We start from the raw sequence: 21355 nt of genomic DNA, 5'->3' as shown, positions 1-21355 counted from the left end.
ACACGAGGAGGCAACCATCTCGCTGACTTGCATTGCGAGCACGGCCAGGCTGCACCTCCTTCCTTTTAAGACTGCTTGAAATTCAGTGGAGCAAAAGTACTTGATGCAGGGCTCGTTGGTTCATCCTAAAAAATTGTTAACAGCACAAAAGGCACACGCACAGGAAATGACAGAAATAAATGAGCGCCAACTACCATTCAGAAAACAGCTTCTTTTAAACGCCAATGCGTCATTATATCCCAAACATGACAACAGGAAAACAACATAGTCACGATTTATCTACATGCCAGTTCATTATCACACCCAGCACAAGTCACAAAATATAAAAACCTGAAAATCCTAATGTCTAGTATGACAGTCTACAAATGACCGTCTAAAAAATCCAGCTCCCGGGCACTGAGCTTTACTGACAAAGTGCTAATGCACGTGGCCCCAGCTTTCTGTATGTAATAAGCCTCAACAATTTTTCTTTCAACCCGTTCTCTGCCTTTACCGATGAACTCTGTCCGCGAAATTGTTGAGGCTTATCACATACAGAAAGTTGGGGCCACGTGCATTAGCACTTGGTCGGTAAAGCTCAGTGCCCGGGAGCTGGATTTTTTAGACGGTCATTTGTAGACTGTCATACTAGACATTAGGATTTTCAGGTTTTTATATTTTGTGACTTGTGCTGGGTGTGATAATGAACTGGCATGTAGATAAATCGTGACTATGTTGTTTTCCTGTTGTCATGTTTGGGATATAATGACGCATTGGCGTTTAAAAGAAGCTGTTTTCCGAATGGTAGTTGGCGCTCTTACTGTCCATTTCTTTCTGTAATTTCCTGTGTGTGTGCCTTTTGCGGCGTTAAAAATTTTGTAAATTTTTCAGTGGAGCATCATTTAAATCCCTCCAAACTAGCCTCTGAGAACCAACAAAGGTCAGAGAGATGCTCAAAGGGAACCACTGTCCACACAAATTTCTCGAACACAGGCCACGAAGATCGCTGCACCTAGCTACTTGGTGCACGACTGAATCCTGCTATTTACTCCACAAATTACCACACATGAATTCTGCCTCGACAGAGGTTGCACCGCTGCTCTTATTGAATCCATGTTTCCTTACCTGGGAGCTAAAACCAAATGCTACACCCCTCCCTGCCAGCCAGCCTTGTGCACTTCAAGCCCCTCCACCATTAGGGCGCCAGTCTCGGCTGCGGGAGGTGGTTAGTTAAAAACCCACTGCCAGACACCCACCGGTAAAAATGGGTACAAGCGCCCCCAGCGTCTCTCCCAGGGGAATGCGCCCAAGGGAAGCTCTGTGAAACCTGCCGAGCAAAACCCAGTTACGAATGACCTCGCAGCCTGCTTTGGTCGAATGCAGTTTGCAAATGCAAGCAAAGCCTCAATGCCCTCAACGTGCGCTCGCTGGGCTCGTATGCCCTAGCACAATGGCATCTCCTTAGTGAGGAAAAGCAAGAAAGGGCCACATAATAGGCTTTCGCCGCACGAGGCGGGCTTATTGCTGTCCATGTCGACAGACCAAATGATTGTTTCATTTCTATATACAAAATATTCCACTTCTTTTGTCAAGTTTACTTTGCCCCCAAATAAAAGTTATGTGGAGGAGAATCAGCCTCAGGTATTTTAAGCCAATGTATACATCAAGAAAGAGTTCTTTCTAATCAACTGCAAGGCAGCACCCATTCCTTTTTTTCTTCATATTTCCATCTACTATCAGTTCAGTTCAGGCGTTCAGTCGTGTCCGACTCTTCGTGACCCTATGGACCATGTCACGCCACGCTTTCCGGTCTCTCACTATCTTGTTAACATCACATAGCTTCATCTGCAATGCCTCGAGAATGCCATCTAACCATCGCGTTCGCTGCCTACCCCTTCTCCGGCGACCCTCAACCTTTCCCAACATCAAATCTTTCTCCAGCGACTCCTCTCTTCTCATCAGATGACCAAAGTAGCTGAGCTTTAACTTTAGAATTTGACCCTCCAATGAGCAGTCAGGGTTTATGGTCGACAATATCGACTGATTTGATCTTCTTGCAGTCCAAGGAACTGCAAGAAGATCACAGGAACTCCAAGAGGCCACAGTCAAAACTGGGCATGGTCTTACTGATTGGTTTCCGATTGAGAAAGGGGTGAGGCAAGGCTGCATACTGTCGCCCTGCCTATTTAACCTATATGCAGAGTGCATCATGAGGAAGGCCGGTCTGGACGAGTCTTCAGCTGGAGTGAAGATTGCTGGAAAACGTATCAACAACCTTAGATATGCGGATGATACCACTTTAATGGCAGAAAGTGAAGTGGAACTCAAGAGACTTCTGATGCGCGTACAAGAAGAGAGTGAGAAGTTTGGGCTTAAACTGAACATTAAAAAGACGAAGATCATGGCGTCTTGCCCTATCAAGTCCTGGAGCATCAATGGGCAAGAAGTGGAAGCTGTGACAGATTTTCTGTTCTTGGGCGCCAAGATTACCTCGGAAGGAGACTGCAGCCATGAAATTAGGAGACGCCTGCTTCTGGGAAAGAGAGCAATGGTTAGCCTTGACCGCCTAGTAAAGAGCAGAGACATTAGTCTGCCAACCAAGATCCGTATAACCCGTGCTATGGTCCTTCCAGTTGTGATGTATGGATGCGAGAGTTGGACTGTGAAAAAGGCTGACCGCCGAAGAATTGACGCGTTTGAATTGTGGTGCTGGCGAAGACTCTTAAGAGTTCCATCTACTATACAACACTAAAATAATCAGCTTCAGGTTTCTCATCCCTTTAAATGCTGAAAACTGTGGCTGCCTAAAGAACTTACTGATATCATTGATTTCATAAAACGAACTCTCGCACATTGTGCAACAAGAGTGACTGCAAATTCGGTTATTTAAGCGTTATTTAAGTACGAGACTCCTATATTATATGTGGATTCTTTTGCATCATGTATAGAAGCACTTGCTATAAAGATAGCAATATGACGGAATGGATCACTGTTCCATTGGTCCAACTATTGGGACCTATGACCCCTTTTCCCAAGCACTACACCCCAAAGAGTCGAGCACCAGGCCGGGGGAAAGCTTGTACGTATTGAAAAACCTGTGGGCACCCGGCAGGACCGGGGATCCAACCTGGTACCTCCAAAATGTGAGGCGGATGCTCTACCACAAGGCCACCGCTTTGTGGTGCACAAATGCAAGGAGGCTATCGGACCTGAGTGAAACTTGCAACTCTGGCCACCAAGGGAAGGACCGCCTCATCCCAAACACCACAGCTGTACTCAGAGGCACACTCTGCCACTTGCAATGACAACCACTACATCCCACCAAGCACCGACAAGAACAGTTCAAAAGAACCTGTACAACAGGTAAGGGTGGAATACTGAAGAGCCACGGCAGTGATGGTTGGCGTCTGAGCCTGCACATCGCCGTGTCTGTTCACAAGGTGCGCCAAGCAAGCACCAAAATCAAAAAACAGCGCCGCTACTTGGGACAAACAGAGAAGAATAACGGACAAGCGCTTGTCCGTTATTCTCCTCTGTTTGACCCAAGTAGCGGCGTTGTTTTTTGATTTTGCAATGCACCAAGTAGTTCAAATTTCCGTTCTTCTGCAAGCACCAATCACCAGGCACCGAGAACAGAGAGTTCCCCAGCAGTTGGTTGGTTACTAACAGTTAGAGCAGCCAGAACACAAAGCATAAAATGACTAGAACGGCAGAAAAAAGCAGCTCCTGCACTGCCCAGTTGGCAGCAAAATGGCAGAAATGAAGATAAGGCAATGCCTGCAGTTGGGTGCAATTTAGGCAAAGCTCTAGCCACACAAACACAGTTCCTCAGAGGGCGCACTATCCTCTCCCTGCCCAAAGAGACACTGGGCTCTGTACTTGACCAAGAGACACAGCACAAAGCCAAAGCAGTGGGTTAACAAGATTCCCACATGCCTGGCAAACCATGAAAGGAGAGAACATTCCACTCCTCCGACCACGAGCAGTGTAACGCTCTCTCCTTTCACCTTCGCTATTCCCTATTCTTCCAAGTAAAAATGCAGATTAGAGTCAGTGCCCATGTGTGTCTTTTTTCGTTTCCTTGTGCCTTGTGCTGTTCCATCACCATGCAGAACCAACTCACCCTTCTAAATTCCAAAGATGGGTGAAATATCTCAATCAGCAAATCAGGCGATGCAAGAATGACTTCGTTAAAACTTCAAACAAGGCTTGCTGGAATTTTCTCCTAGTGGGTGTTTGCGTGTGTCATCTTTGTTTGTCTGTTTCTATATAGCACTGGAAAATGGCATCCAGTTAGTGACCCTGGAAAGCAACCCTCTCGCCAAGCACTTCAAGCATGCAGACCCCATAATCTCCTTCGACGCAGTGAGCATCCTGGCCGTGGAGCCCAGCCCATTCAAGATGTGCTGCACTGATTCATGGTACATCCAGTTCACAGTGGCAACAGTGAATAGTAATGAGGGAATGCTCCTCTCCACGCAAGTTAATGGACTCTGCTACTCGTGGGGGAACAAAGTCCTGCTGGATCACATTTCAGCCACCTCAAGATGAAGGTGGTCCCTAAACATGTTGAAGTTGCATTATCAGCAGCATTTCCCAAACATTTGTTTGAGCACTAGCAAAGTACAGTTATCTCTCAAGGAATGCCTGCCATTGATGAAGGCTGTTTTTGATCCTGTTGACTTCTCATATATACACTTACGATAGAAAGACGGCCAGATAGTACCTGCAAAATGTGCTTCACCCCACTGTTCTAGTTACTTGAATTTTGTGGCACTTATCTGCTGTCACAACCTGCCCTATTCCCCACACTACTTTCAGCACCTATTGTAAATGGCAGCTCCCCTCCGAGACAGCACACCAGGCTTTGTCCAGCATGGCCCCCCCATCAAGGCACAGAAGAACTGGCTCGCACACCACAGTTTATTGACGTGTCCTATGCGAGGCTGAACTCTGAAAGGAAACTGGGCCTGGACCGCACTCGGTGCTCCACCACTGGCTGGCCATCTCTGTCCAGGCGGACACGCAACACCACAATGTGGAACTGCAACCACCACACACAGTTCAGGCATTTCCCCAACATTGCAAAGCAATGACGTGGTTTGAAGGAGGATGTGCAGTGTTAGCACATTTCAATAGCATTCCAATACTGGCACAGGAGATACTATACACAAATCCCATTTGGACAGCGAGAGGAGGGAGAGAAACAAAACAGATTGCATCCACTCTTCGAACCCTCAAATACCACAGTGTACAGCAAGCAACGCTTTGGCATAAACAATGCAGCAGCTACTCAACTACTTGAAACCATTTAATGGTAACAAGAAAAAGGGCACGCTGTAATGCGCTAGCAATGCACCCAACTGTACCACAACAAGTAAAAAATTTAGCGCAAAAAGAACACATAAGACGCTTGACGAGCACTCGTCAATCGTATTATGTACTCTTCTTCGTCCTTTGTGTTCTATTGCGCTAAATTTTTTACTTGATGGATCACCATCTAGCCCGGCAAACTGCTTTCCTCAACTGTACCACAACAATACAAATCTTCAGCTACTGCTTCCTCTTGATAACTGAACCCGAAACAAGCAAGCTGGCTGGCTGCATTCTTCAGAGCATTGCAGCATAACATATTTAGTCTTTTCTCGTGCATTATTAAACTTTCTCCTCTCACTCGCTTGAAAGAGGAGGCCAGAAAGTGTTACATTCATGTCGAACTTGCAGGTGTTCCTACAGCCAACAAGTGCACTTACTATCTGTGCACATCTAAGCATTCCAGCATTCACCCGGCTACCCAATCCCGATCTGGGCTATATGCATGCCCTGCCCTGGCCCAGCATGTATCTACACACGCTGCAGCCAATTCACTGCCTTGGCTATAAACGGCACCTGCCTGCCCCTTTGTGTGGGTGCAACCTGGTCGCCCAGGATAGATCTGCTGGCCAATTAAATTCCAAGCTTCTTTCAACAAGGGAGACCACAGAGATAGTGCTGCACCTCCGCTCAGGCGCATGCATGCTCCATTTATGCGGAAGTTTGCATTTTCTGCCGAATTTCTTTTGATGCTACTGTTGCAATTGGAGGAAATTTTATTTTAATTGTTATCAAGGTTACATTGCAACATCAAACTGTTCAGGCCAATCATAGCAAAGGGCCAACCAAAGGCAACACCACAGCTGAACTTCCAATGCATGCAGCAGCCCCCCCCCCCCCTCCCTCCACATCTACCCCAGCTCATCATCATCATCAGCCTGACTATACCCACTGCAGGGCAAAGACCTCTCCTATATTCTTCCAATTAACCCGGTTCTGTGCTAGCTGCATTCCCTTGACCCCTGCGAACTTATGAACCTCATCCGCCTACCTAATTTTCTGCTGCCCCCTGCTACGCTTTCCTTCCCTTGGAATCCAGTTTGTTGCCCTAAGCGACCATCGGTTATCCTTTCTTCGCGCTACATGTCCTGCCCATGGCCATTTCTTCTTTATTTCCAACAGAATGTCAGTGACTTGAGTTATTTCTCTGACCCACTCTGCACGCTTCCTACCCAGTCCCATCTGCTGTCCTCACTCTGCTTGAGTCCTTTTTTTCAGGCTTCCTTCTGAATCCACTTGAATTTGCATTTGCACGACACACACACTTGGCCCCAAGTTTAATGGAAAGTCTCCCAGCTGCTCCCAGCTTTAGTGACAAAAGCCCACTTAGGCTGCAGTGAAGACCTCGGGGGTTCTAGCAAAGGGGACCCAATGCATACTGCCTGCTTTTGTATGTATGGAGTACCTTGCCAATTTACGTGAAAATGGAGTAGAGGAAGTAAAACATCAGCAATTCTAAAGGTCTACCAAAAGCCACAGCAGATTAGTTTTGGAAAACCACCGAATCGTAATGAAGGATGAACTGTTCAACTATGGTAAGCAGGTCACCACGAGGCAAAGGGTAACACAAGTCGTCTTTGAAGTCAATGGAAAAGCAGAGAAGGGGACTGTCGGAAAGCGATTAGCATTAACGGACAAAATATTTAGCGTTTCTTTGAGAAACATTGCAACTGACTTTTCCTGTCATCTTTTTCCTTTCTTCAGGGGAGAGGGAGAGGTCTTAGTGATACTTTCTTAGATCGTTCACCCTTGCTGTTTTGGGTTTCTTTAAAGAAACGTAGTGCTTGTGATGTGTATATCTGTCTTTTGTTCGTTGTCTTTATTTTGTACTGCCTTTCACATCACGGATACTGTATGAGAACTCCAGCTAGGAATTATCATAATCCTGTGCTACCCGACCACCAGAAACACTTCAAAAGCTACCATGGCTACAGCCAGCTGCCCACCTAGACCCACACAAGAACACCAGCCCACCAGTTTCTTGTGGACAACCACGAAGACCAAGAATTAAGAGAGCCGGTTCAAGGCCCGTGTGAACACCCTCCTGGGTGCAACCAATGAAGCCCTCAAGGCAGGGCCAAGCTACAGTCTCCAACAGCTACTAAATGGGTCCAAAATGAGGTGGATGGGCACTGTAAAACTCTGTCATGCTGTCACTGGGAACCACTTTTTTCTTCTTCAATGCATTAGCCCCATGTCAAAAAATCTGTCCCTCTGTCCGTCCAGCTGTCCTGTGCCCCTTTGTACTTTTCGTTCTTCACAATGTCCCACACAGTGAGCTGCAACTGTTCCAACTGTTCCCTGTTGCCAGGGAAACCACCTATGCAATCTGCTCCATCAACAGTTTATACCTGTTCACCTTACGAACCTGTTCCGTAGTGATGCTCCCATGCATGCGAGTACATGTACATGGCATGAACAGGTAGCTCGGGACCCCATAAAAATGGCCGTTTATGCTTTGGTTCGCAGTGTTTGAAATCCCACCCCCATAAACAAGTTTGGATGAAAACATTTGCTTCAAGTCACCTCTGAGGCATGCTTTGCATTTCAGGAACCCATTTCCACTCGAACCACTCCTTGAGTGAACCAAAAGCTCAAGGATTTCCTCAAGAATCCCGAGGTATCACTGATGCTGCCTTGAGTGCTCCTCGAGTGCCGCTCCGCTTGGTTCATTCAGCTGCTGAGCAGACTTGGTTCGGCTGGTACACCAAGCTCTTGACAAAAGTGGACTCAATGAGGACACAGAGATGAAGTGTCGGCTGGGTGACAGCCTCAATCTGGTGCAGCCACGGCTAGCCTCTCTCACATCAGGCATGGACAACTGTGGCCAACTGCGGCACTGCGTTCCTGTGTGTGCGCCACGACCTACTGTATAATGGGCGACCTGTGCGTGCGCCACCTCCCCAGCGCCGGAGGTTTGCTTTTGCTTGTGCTGTTTTTTTTTTAGTTCTCTTAAACGTCACTGTTGAGAGTGGCGCTGTAACTCACCCCCACGACGAGACGGCGACCGGCTACGGAGCGCGAAGATTGAACACGTGTGGACAGTTGATATATGAGCTGGAGCGGCCGAGAGCTCGGTGCCGGCGAGTTCATTTTAAGTAGGCAGTAAATAACTTAACCAGAGGCAGTTTTGACGACGTGCCTTGTGCCTGTGGGTGGCGACGGATGCCTACGCGTTTGCGGCATCATTACGCACTATGGTCTACTGTTGCGTGACGCTCTGCAAGTCGAGCGGGCGAACGTCGACAGGGACCTCCTTTCACGAGTTCCCTGCAATAAAGATACGAAATCAGTGGCTCAAGAACATCTCGCGGCAAGCCAAACTTAAGCTATGAAGCTGCACCAGCTTTTAAACATGCTTATAAGATCGCCTTACTCGAGCATTCCGGGCGATGGCGTCCGTTGTGATAGCGAGATCATTTTAGAAGGAAAGGGTTGCGATCATCAGCTGATGCTGTAAAGGTCGAGTTTCCGGTGCCTTCAGTGATGTTCGGAAAGTACATTTCTGTTATGGCACTACTTGCTTTTCAGTGTCAGGGAAACAGCCCTGGATTCCAAGCGACAGGAGCACAGTGTGTAGCCTGCATTTTAAGCAGGAGGACGAACAATTTATTGAACGGAAAAGTGGCATATTTATACGTGCAGCTCAAGCATGACATTTATCGCCAAATAACCGCTGCCAACCCAACACATGGAAGCCAGGCGGCAACATCAGGATACCAGATAGATATCTCTAACCCAAACAGATAAACTAATAGAAACAGAAAAAAAAAAATCGAAACGGAAGGCAGGCTAACTCTTAGCAAAAGCAGTGTGGACCATTCGTAGCAACAGCAGAGTATGACATGAGTAGCAAACCAGTCCAGACCCTAAAAAAAAAAAAAAAAAAAAAAAAAACTCTAGAAAACAATTGTAGCAAAAGCAGAGTCAAAAAGGTGAAGCAAAAGCAGTCAGAAGCCTAAAAAAACCTAAACAAACAACAAAAGACGGACGTAGCAAAATCAGAGTCAAACAAAAGAAGCAAAAACAGTCAGAAACCTAAACCAACAACAACGAAAAACCAACAACAAAAGACGATCGTAGTAAAAGCAGAGTCAAACAAAAGAAGCAAAAGCAGTCAGAAACCTAAACCAACATGAACACTTTTAGCTCAAGCAGAGTCAAACAAATGAAGCCAAAGTAGTCAGAAAACTTAAAACAATAATAACAACAAAAAAACTATTGTAGCGAAAACAGTAAAAAAAGAGAAGCAAGGCAGTCAGAAACCTAAACAGAACAAAAACGATCGTAGCAAAAGCAGAGTCAAACAAAAGACGCAAAATCGGTCAAACCTAAAACAACAACAAAAGACGCTCGTATCAAAGGCAGAGTCAAACGAAGAAATTAACAACAGAAGGCCGCTAAAAAATTCAGGGCTTTAAAGTCGTACAGTACATAACGTGACATTATGTGGTCAGGTGTGCTGTTTGCTTCTTCTTTTGTTTGACTCTGGTTTTGCTACGATTGTTTTTGTTGTTGTGTTTAGGTTTCTGACTGCTTTTGCTTCCCTTTTTGACTATATGGCTTTTGCTATGATTGTTTTTTTTTTTTTAGTTTTCCTGACTGATTTTGCTTCATTTGTTTGACTCTGCTTGAGCTACAAGTGTTTTTGTTGGTTTAGGTTTCTGACTGCTTTTGCTTCTTTTGTTTGACTTGCTACGATCGATAGTATTTTTTTGTTGGTTTTTCGTTGTTGTTGGTTTAAGTTTTTGTCTGCATGCTTTTGCTTCTTTTTTGTTTGACTCTGCTTTTGCTACGATCGTCTTTTGTTGTCGGTTTAGGGTTTTTTGGGTTTCTGACTGCTTTTGCTTCACCTTTTTGACTCTGCTTTTGCTACAATTGTTTTCTCGTTTTTTTTTTCTTCCGTTTTTCAGGGTCCGGACTGGTTTGCTTCTCATGTCTTACTCTGCTGTTGCTACTAATGGTCCACACTGCTTTTGCTAAGAGATGGCCTGCCTTCCGTTTCGAATTTTTTTTCGTTTCTGTTAGTTTATCTGCTGAGGTTAGAGATGTCTGGTATCCTGATGGCCGCCTGGCTTCCACGTGTTGGGTTTGCAGCGATTATCAGGCGATGAGTCTCATGCCTGAGCTGTACGTATATGCCACTTTTCCGTTCAATAAATTGTTGGTAGTGTCCCTTTCTTGTCTGTGTGTTGCGCTGCCGTTCATTTTCACTACAGTTCACTGTGTTCACAAGCTTATTACGCGCATGACGAGAAACGGAAGTTGGAAACGCGCATTCGGCAAATATTTAATTTCACTGGACACAGCAGCTGCCTGCGCACGGAGGAACGAACGTGCACGGGAGGGAGACTGGCAGTCTGCTCCAACTGGGCTAAAGAAAAGCAAAGATGTTTCCGGGGCTCTTACCCCTAATATTGTCACTCTCATTTCACTGGCTTCATCTTGCCGCACCTATCGCTCATGAGAAATAATGGTTCCACAAATCCTCCCGTGGAACTCTGCGCCGCTCGCTTGCAGGCACAGCCGAAGCGCGTCAAACGCTGCTCTGGGGGTGAGCTTTGGCGGCATCTACCGGTTGTTTCGGTCCCTGCTCAGCGGTCACATGGTATTTCCTCGGCTGCACGCTCCCGTAGAGAGTGGCACAATGCGCAGGTCGCCCACTATACAGTAGGTCGTGGTGTGCACACTTCCTGTCGTACACTTCCTGTCATACACTTCGTGTCGTAAAGCGTTTTGGCACAATTAGAGGCACGATGTAGAATGCTTTTCCCAGCTAAACTGCACAATCCTCGCAGTTCAAATTTTGCACAGAAATGGCATTTTGTAGCTAGTATTTTTTAATACCAAATTTGTTTGGGATACTTGCCTGATTTGATCAAAAGAAGTCAGGCGTTCCCATCGTATGCGGCGGCGACGATGCCCCAGCGACTGTACTGGTGGCGCCTCCTCATGCTGCTTACAACAACTCTCTAGCAGGAAAAGAGGGGGCGAACGTTTTTGCCAGAAGGTTTGAGTTGTGAACAAATTTAGTATTAAAACATACTACGACAAAATGCCATTACTGTGCAAAATTTGAACTGAGAGGATTCCGCGGTTTAGCTGAGAGAAGCATTCTACATCGCGCCTCTAATTGTGCAACGCACTGTACACTTCCTGTCGTACGCTTCCTGTCATCACCAGTGACAGCTAACAGTGAGTGAGCTCTGCAAGGCGGCTTACATGGAGAGCGGCACATTGCATACAGGAGGGGCACCAGACACACGGCTGGACTGTGCAAACATCTGGGCTGCACGCGTCACCAATGGCTGGCCCATCGAACATGTTCACATGAAGGGACACTTGTGGCCAGTGACAGGCGGTACTGGTTGAGTGCAAGCACTCGTGTCACTCATCCCCAAAAGGGTACTGGGAATTTCACACCAAACATCGCATATTCTACGTCACCTTTTCAGCTTTGTTTTCTGCCTTGTTCATGCAGCCTGCAACACTTCTTTTCTCAGGCAGTGAATGTTCGCTGAAGGTTGTTCCAAAAGCTCGACATGACCAAATATGCGCATTATGTGCTTGCCATTTTTAGGCCAAATTTTGACTACAATCTCTTCTCCACATGAGAGAGATTTCTTAAGAAGACCGACGCACGAGTGAAGACAAGCTTGTGAATATGGACTATCTACGAGGAATGCTGTAGTGGAGGACAACTTGGGCCACCCCCCCCCCCCCCCCCCCCTTTATTGTGTCACAGCACATTTCACTCCTATCAGAATTGAGATTGCAGCCCCCCTTCTGAGTAGTGGACTGGGATCATGCAGAGCCTCTGTGCTCCATCAACCAGACACATCATCCATAACTGCGCACATTTTTACAGCACCTCTGGTCAGAGGAACCATGCTTGCAATGCAGCTTTCACGCTCCCTGCTGTTGCAGGTGTGAGCCCACATAAATGCAGCCCACCAGGAAGAAGGAAGCAAAGATTGGGAAACAAAAGGCCTCTTAGCAGACAGGGAAAAAGAAGGTCCTCATCTGGCAGTCTTTTTCAGCTTGGCTCAAAAGTTTACCACGCTTTAACCCAATCAAGACTACAAGTCATGTGACCAGTGTTAACTGCTATGTTCAGCATTTGAAGAGTGCAGCACTATTCACTGTGCCAGACAATCAGTGAGAACGACTGCCTTTAAATGTATGTCCTCTTGCCCTTTGTGTTCAAACATGAGTGAGTGTAGACAACCTGCAAATTGGTAGCAGCTACTCCACAGGTGGGCTGGGCATCACGATAAGCCACACCAATCAACGCTTAACAGCATGTTGTCAGAGTCATCTTTTTAACATCCGCACGCTTTATCTTAATCCCAGACACAAAGCTGCCACAACGGAAAACGAAATGTGCTGAAACAAGCTTTTCAGTGATGGCAGACTTCTCGCAAACAACAGTGAGAAGCGAAGCTGTCATATTCAGAAACAGCCTTTTTGCAGATTTCTGCACGTTTTCTACCATCTGCAATAAACACAAACTCTTGGGCCACTCTTGGGATCTTTTCAAATAATATTTTTGGGATGTGACTGAAAAGGCATACAAGATTTTCTAAAATTTAATTCCCCTCAACCGGAAGTTGGGGTGCTCTGCCTTTGGGAGAGAGCATGTCACCAATGCAAGACAGCAGGGCTTAACACTGGAACAAGGAAACAAACACTCACGCCAACTTTGCGCAGCAAGTCTCCCACAATGTTGAGGGCCGACACCCGTGCGGAGGGAGTCAGTGGCGTCTGACCGCTCGGAAGGCCAGATGGCTGCTGTGATGACCCAGGCAATGCTGCTGCTGCTGCTGGTGCTGCAAGGGCAAGTGCAATGCTAAGCTCCACGTAATTGTATCACATACGGAGCTGCACTGAAATTTATTTATTTATTTGAGTACGTACAAAACGCCCCACTGGGCATTAGAGTGCAGGGGGTACGCAAAGGGAAAGGCAAAAGCACTGTGGACAGATGTACAGTACATTCATACAAAAAACCCAGCAACAATTCAGCTAAGAACAGTAACAAACACTTGGCAAATGCTGTGCAAGTCATGAAAGGGTTAAAATACATGTATAGCAAAAAAGTAGCATGCAGAAGCTCTCTGTTGATAAGGTGAGCAGTCAATAGCAGCTTATGGTGAATGGCACAGTGATGCATCAGTTAGTCCCCGTAAATGTGTTTTAAGAGCGGCTGGGAAGCTGTTGTCATCTAGTGATTGGGAGGCTGTTCCATTCACTTATTGCGCGTCTTCCAAACGTTAGAAACCATGCGCGATTTTTACCTTACACAGATGGATGAAAAATGGATGAAGTTACGCCACAATGTAAAGGAATCTAAAACAGATAAACCTCGCAATAACAAAAAACGCAAGCACAAATTTCTTCACAGAAATAAGATATTTTGGAGGCAGGTCCAATGCATCTCATTTCTCTCAACAACAATTTTTCTTCTTGCCACAATGATGGAGCACTGGCATGCCCTTCCCTCTATTCCGGTAACAACCTGCAGTGATGAGTGCATTCAGTGGCTGTGTATGGGATAACATTCGCCAAACAATATTTCAAATCGATCTTCAGAGTAAGCTCGCATTGCAAGTGCCCAAGATTAGTGTCCAGAGCTCTTCATCATCATCCTCAGCCTGACTATACCCACTGCAGGGCAAAGGCCTCTCCCATATTTCTCCAATTAACCCGGTCCTGTGCGAGCTGCATCCACTTGACCCCTGCGAACTTCTTAACCTCATCCGCCCACCTAACTTTCTGCTGCCCCCTGCTACGCTTTCCTTCCCTTGGAATCCAGTTTGTTACCCTAAGCGACCATCGGTTATCCTCTCTTCGCACTACATGTCCTGCCATTTCTTCTTGATTTCCACTAGAATGCCAGTGACTCGAGTTATTTCTCTGACACACTCTGCACACTTCCTATCTCTTAAAGTTATCAACACCATTTTTCTTTCCATAGCCCTCTGCGCTGTCCTCAACTTGAGTAGAACCCACTTTGTTAACCTCCACGTTTCAGCCCCATAGGTGAGTACAGGTAAGATGCAACTGTTGTATACTTTCCTCTTGAGTAATACCGGTAAGCTGCTAGTCATAATCTGTGAGTGCTTGCCAAGTGCGCTCCATCCCAATCTTATTCTTCTTGTTATTTCCTTTTCATGGTCCGGATCTGTGGTTACTACCTGTCCTAAGTAGACATATTCGCCTACTACTTCCAGTGCTTCGCTACCTAACGTAAACTACTGTTCCTTGCCAAGGCTCTTACATATGCCAATATGGCAGTGCACTTCAGAGCAGGTGCTCTCACTTCAAAGTCATCATTCTCAGTGGGTCTGTTCACTGATCGTAAACAACAAAGGTTCGAGCCCTCACTTGTCTTCATCTCACTGACATCAATGAGTTATTTGAGATTATGATTCTGCCTCCTAGGCCTAGAGAAGAAAGTCGCTTTGTTGACAAAATGGTTTTAGTCCAAATTATCAGATGGTGCCACTAGGCCGAAATTGCCACCAGACCCCTTTAATATGATACAGTCGAACCCAGGTATATTGAACCTGGATAATTCGAATTCTGGTTATATTGTACTCGCGGAATATCCCCTTGAAAATCTCATATAAAAGTACAGGAAAACTGCGCTGTATATTGAACCTTATTTCAGCGGTCGTTTGATATATTGAACTCCGCACCACGCACTGGAACGTGCACCTTCCCAAAGACGATCGCATCACCCTCGGCGATTTGCCATGTGGCGTTTTCAAGCCATGCGCGAAAGGAACGAGAGGGAACAGTTCGGCAACGGCTGGTCTAGGGCGGCACCGCGCCCTTTCCACAAAGGCGCATCTCCGGTGATCGTTTGTCGCGCGCCAGCATGTGAAGTTTGCAAGCCATGTGCGTGAAGGAATTAGAGAGAACCTGTTTAGCAACAGCCGGTGCGGAGCAGACATAGCCAATGCAGCCGTGGTGTTCGGGAGAAGGAAAAAACGCAATGGAGTGAAGCGCAAGGGTGTACCTATTCTTCTGCCGAGCTTTCTCTCACCTTCCTCTCTCTTTCTGGGTCTTCGTTGGCATCAACACGCACTACACATGCACCGACAAGCCAGCTCAGCCAGCGCTTTGGCTCGGCCCATGGCAGACAGAACGTCGGATGCTTTCTCCTGTGTGTTCTGAACACCCTGCACGCAGCAGCTGACGTGCGATGTGTGTCTCGTGTCGTCGTGCTGAACGTTCGTAAGCTATGGCGGCTGCAGATGTTAAGAAGCGGCAGATTTTTGTAGCGAAAGCTACACTGCGGTAGGTTTTCAAGCCGTCAGTGTGGCACCGTATAAGAAGAAGAAGAAGAGAAAAAATTGCTCAAGAGTTACTCAGCGAGTTGCCAGGACAGAAGGTTCGTTCGAACGTTGTGATGGCAATGTGCCCCGGAGTTCGACGTATTTGACGATGCCTTAGTAGCCTTCAACACCCGAATGAGAATGGTCAACAACAAGGGGTGCTCATATGTTGATTCTCATATGGCATAAATATGAAACCATGGAGTAAACTACTATGCATAAAAGCCATGTCTTTACTTTGAAGCCGAACCTAAGCGCATTCAACAACAAGCTAAACAACAGCTAATTTTTTTTTTTGCGAGTCGTCCATCCTTGCATTTATGAATTTACGAAAGCACGTGGTCAGCTGTGATCCTGATACTGGCTTTTTATTGTTCGCTTCAAGCAGCATTTGCAGCTATCATGCTTTCCAATGATTTTGTGGCAGTGGACTAGGCCCGCCACAAACGCGGCGTGATGAATCCAAGATTGTGCAATCAAGCCATCACGTGCACACTGCCAATTTCGCTCCCCGCCACCGCAGGTGCTAACATCAAAAGTAGAGTCAAAAGACAAACATGCCGTGACGTTATCGCTGTGCAGCATCTTGGCACCCTGCCAATTAATGAACTGTGGATGCGACGGCCGAAATGGAGGGACGCGCCACCGACCGAAAACGCTCACGATTTCTGCTGCGGCGACACAAAAACCTGTTTTGAGTTGTCGCAGCACCTCACGCGACGCAGTTCCAACAAATTTGAAATTTTTCAATCTGCTGCTGCTGCTCATCACTGAGTTCACTCAACGCCTGCATGTGAACCGGCCTTAAGTTTTTTTTTTTGTTTTTTTTTTCCAAATTCTCCGGTGCAAAAGTGGAGGGTGGGTTCATTATGCGAGTGGGTTGATTATACAACAAATAAAGTATTCTTTTTCATGATCAAAAGCAGCGTCTCAAGCTGGTACCTGTCTGTCGTATTATCGATATTTCATGATCTCCTTCGAGTTCAATATATCCAGGTTCGACTGCAGCAGCCGACTGATTTTTTGGACTGCAATAATTCGGACCTCATTCAGGAACCTTCACACACTCCTTAAGAGCGTGTACATTTTCACAATAAATATTTCAAACTCTGAGATCCTATACAATTTTTCAGACTGAAATTGTTGCCAGCAATACTGTTTTCTGGCCAAAGCCTCATTTTTTTCAACATTATATACACACGAGCAAGCATCACTGTCGCAACCAACCGGTTCCTCGTGGCCATGAAAGGCGCCCTCTTGAATTTAAATGGAGTCATTTGGAAGGACCTGCTCAGCTGTTGGCTGTTGCAATTTGAAGCAGTAGCAATAATGGGTCATTGTGATGGCCTAAGTAAGTATTACAGCCCTCTATAAACAACGACTACGCGAATTTATATACCGACAATACAAAACTGACAGTAATGCGTTTTTAAGTACGTTTATTACACAGATCCACATTAAGTCTTTAGAAATGTGAACTTTATAAAACCTCGCATAAGGACCGGGTATGGAATACAGTTAATTCCCTGGCAAATCCCTAACCTTTTGAACTGTTATCCTGACATATTTTATCTACTTGAACAATCAGCCTCCTTGGTAACATTAAAAAAACAATTAAGATGTACTTTTTGGAACATAGGTGACTATTTGTTTCCTATTTCCGTAGTGTAATACCGATTGCTGTTGACACTGTTACCTTGATGTATGTTAAAGATTGTATTTTATGTGTTTTGCTCTTGGTTGGTGTTTGTATTACATTATGACATCTGACTGACTATTTTGTGCTGCTCTGTGCCTGCTGCGTTGTGTTGCACATGTCAATTGTGGTGTCGAAGGCCCAGTCAGGTGACTTGTACATCACCTTTAGCCTCGGTCCCACGTCAAAAAATGTATTTTGCTACAAACTGCAATAAATCAAATCAAATCAAAGCACACGCAATCGAACTGAAAGTGAAACATGAGCATTGTCCACCAGGCTTCGATGATGATACCTGGTGACCAGAAGAGTCAGAAGGGGGTGCGCGTCCATGGAGGCTCTTGTTCCGCTTTGCTTTTTTTTTCCCGAGAGTTCGATCTCGTGGTCCTTTGTGACTGTCGTTACCTATGGAAAACTGGTTGTTATTACTTCGAGTGGCGAATGCATTTGCGGAATGAGCATGACCAGCAGCTGCGCCACATTGTCATGAAGTGACAACAAACCTGACTCTGGCAGAGACTGTCTAACCAGAGAGGTATAGTGGTTAGCTTGATATGCTTCTGCATGGATAGATCATCGTGAAGCACCAGGTAGATGCTGGGTGGTCAGTGAAGTGCATAAGACGAGAGGAGACACAGCACTCGAACTTGCAACTAATGTTTAGCTCTGCCTCAGCTTGAACACAGTGGTGAACAGTCACAAAAAAGGAAACAAAGCACAGTAGAACCCCTTTATAGTAAAGTCATTGAGAATGGCAAAATTTTTACTATATCAGGGTCTTTACTATATATCAGTTTTTGGTTATGACATGCTCCTAAAGATGCTGTCTGGCAATTAAATGGCTACTTACTAAACACGTCTTGTCGCTTCAATTAAATGGCTACTTACTAAACACGTCTTGTCGCTTAATGAAAAGAAAAAAACCCTAAAACACCTTCCAACTCTTTTTATCTCTCTTTGCGATATTTTCTTTTTTTCACTTATAAGACTTTTTTTTTTGTTTACATCTTGTGGAAGTACCTCTTAAAAGCATAGTGAACAAATATCTAAGAATACTGAGAAAGCACCACAATTGCATTCTTAAGACACGATTACATTTGCACAACACATAATTCGGGTTAGTTTTGAGCGGATGGCTGTATTTTTTACTTTTTGTTAGTGGCCGCCAGGTCAGACGCAGTGCGCTCCAACTGTGAGCCGGCGGGTGCGACGTCACATTTACCCTCAGCAACGTCATGGCCCCGCTATCCCAATGCCGCCGCCCCCGCACCTGAAGTTGCTTGACTGGTTACACGCAGTGTCAGTTTCCCCGCGTCGCGCCGTGCACAATGCTGCGAAGTGTGGAATGCTGCATACGAGGGAGGTCGAAGGGGACTCGTACGGAGGGCGCGTATTGCTCACAACTGTTTGTGCGCTGGGAGGGAACGATGAATTGTTCGCAGGCACACGAGCAGGAAAACATGTCCGTCCGTGCGCTTTGTGAGTGCCACAGGGGAAAGGAAAAATGAACAGGTGCCACCGCTCGCGATAGGGGCGGCTAGGGAGGCGTGAGGGAGGCCAGGTAAGTGTGATATCTGGTTTTGTCAGAGCTTTCATAGGAGCCCGCTAAATGCGGCGATTTGGAAAATATTCATTAAAATACTTACTTTCCGCTCATTTCTGTTCATAAAGTGGATTGTTTTGGTCACTCCCAATAAGATAGCTACCATCTGCGCTGGAAATCTCGGCGGCAATTTTTTGCTCAGTATGCCTTTAAGCATGAGGGCAACGTGGCTACGAGTACCACTGAGTTTGATTTCACATGAAAATCAAAGCCTTGCATGAACACAGCGCCATCTTTGACTGTTTCTGTTATTTAAGAAGCAATAGATGAGAAATGCATTTTTACCAAAAATGTCTTTACTATAAAGGGGGAAAAATGTACAGTCGTCTATGAAAGTTGAACTGGGAATTTAGTTTCTTTTTATTACATCCGAGCTTTTACTATCGAGAGGTTCTACTGTATTAACAACGTGAAAGGCAACACAAGCAAGGCGGGCTGTGCCAAGCAGCTTAGGAACAGATTTTGTAGAATGTCCTAACGTGTACAGGCTTCCGCTCTGCTGTGGCAAGCGCTACACGGGACAAACTGGTCTCATTGACCAGTTAACAGGCTACAAAAATAAAGTGGAAAACCCTGCAGCTGGTCACCTTGGCATTGATGGCACAGAAGAATGAATCAAGAGATGGAAAGACCGCGTTTCGCCCATTTTCAGCCAGTGTGAAGATTTGACCAAATGCCTCATTAAGCTAAAATGGCGGAGAATTGGGCCTAGTTGGTTATTCATATTGGATTCACCGCGCTAACATCGCGCTTCGTGGTGTTTGTCTTTTCTGTCGTTCAATGTGTTAGCGCGGTGAATCCAATATGCCTCATTAAGACTAACAAAGAAATCATAGAAGCCTACAAAATTCACAAACACCAAAACTGCATCAATCACTGTGCCAGAAAGAGAAGCACGCTTTATTAACTATCGATAAGGAAAGCACTCACAGCTTGCCATGTGCCACTGTTGCCATGCCTTTCATGTCGTTTTTATTGCGAAGGCAATACTACTCTAGGTTTCGAGCCTTAAGCGTAGCGCAGCCAGTAGCCACGTCTTACCCACGTGACGCTGTGACGTCACACTATGGCAAGAGCTGGGCTAACAACTCAAGCGGTCGGCAGAAGCTACCAACTTGGGTCTCTCATTTCACATGGGACGGTTATGTCAGAATCAGCCTGCTAGGACCCCGGCATTCATGCTACCCATATAGGCCACTAAGGCACGGCTTGGTTAAAGTGGGACTGAGGAAGAAGAAAAAGAGAAAAATTCTCAGTTACCCGCAGCTAATGCTTTCGCTCATTATTTGGTCCAGCAGCGAACCCTTGTAATTTTTTTTTTAATGTGCGTGCTTTCATTCCTTTTTGAGACTGTTCACCACTGTGTTCACCACAGATACAAAGCCCTAATAAACATCGGCTGTATGTTCATAGCAGTGGAGACAGAACATCCGCCTCGCGTGCAAGAGGACCGTGTCGCGAATCCTGGTTCTGCGCAGTTCCCCACTGCAATTGCATAAACAGGTTTGGGGTGCGACTTGATGTCGGTGAACATCCCCGGCAACGCACTCCCTCACCAGAACAGGAGTTGGCCACCTTGGTGCAGTAATTGGCCGCAACATCTCATGATAAGCTCCACAAAACCCTGGCCCTCAGTCACCAGCGGCTGCGGAGCAACTGACCACGATGAGAGTCAGATGTGCAATGCAGCAAAGAGTGCCAAGAATCTCTGGCACCGGACGGCCGCCATTGGAAACTGACCCTGGCAGCGTTCAATGCTAGAACCATAGCTAGTGAGGCTATATTAGCAGTGCTGTCAGACGAATTAGAGTGTATATGGAATCGGATGTGATAAGGATTAGTCAGGTTAGGAGGCCAAATGAGGCATATACTATACTGAAGGGAGGACATGTACTGTGTTATCGAGGTTTACCGGAGAGACGAGAACTAGGAGCAGGGTTCCTTGTGAATAAGAATATAGCTGGCAATGTAGATGAATTCTATAGCATTAATGAGAAGGTAGCTGGCATCGTAATTAGGCTTATTAAGCGGTATAAACTGAAGGTTGCACAGGCCTACGCACCTGCGTGTAGGATGACCAGGCAGTTGAAAGCTTCTACGAAGATGTAGAATCGGCAATGCGAAAAGTAACGACACAGTATACTGTACTAATGGGCGACTTCAATGCCAAGGTAAGGAGAAAGCAAGCAGGAGACCAGGCAGTAGGTGACTATGGCATTGGTTCTAGGAATAGCAGGGGGGAGTTACTAGTTGAGTTTGCAGAGCGCAATAACTTGAGAATCATGAATACCTTCTTCAGCAAACGGAAGAACCGGAAATGGACATGGAAAAGTCCTAACGGGGAGAATAAAAATAAAATTG

General features: G+C 46.0%; 1 protein-coding gene across 3 annotated transcripts in view; it reads right to left on the bottom strand.

Annotated features, from left to right (window-relative positions):
- LOC146187701 (nuclear distribution protein nudE-like 1) overlaps positions 1 to 21355 on the bottom strand; it is a 189713-nt gene that overhangs the window by 27175 nt on the left and 141183 nt on the right. For 2 of the 3 annotated variants that reach the window (XM_084603497.1, XM_084603499.1), the window contains exon 7: positions 13048 to 13181. In XM_084603497.1, coding sequence (XP_084459623.1) covers positions 13048 to 13181 — 134 coding nt within the window. Of the gene's footprint in view, positions 1 to 4884; positions 5024 to 13047; positions 13182 to 21355 lie in introns of those variants that run through there. The other variant, XM_084603498.1, reaches the window with a different exon arrangement.

This window comes from Amblyomma maculatum, chromosome 5 (assembly GCF_055883805.1).
Source record: "Amblyomma maculatum isolate TAMU_Amacu chromosome 5, ASM5588380v1, whole genome shotgun sequence".
Lineage (NCBI taxonomy): Eukaryota > Metazoa > Arthropoda > Arachnida > Ixodida > Ixodidae > Amblyomma > Amblyomma maculatum.
The sequence above is the reverse complement of the archived record's forward strand: the minus strand, read 5'-3'. Positions and strand labels throughout refer to the sequence as shown.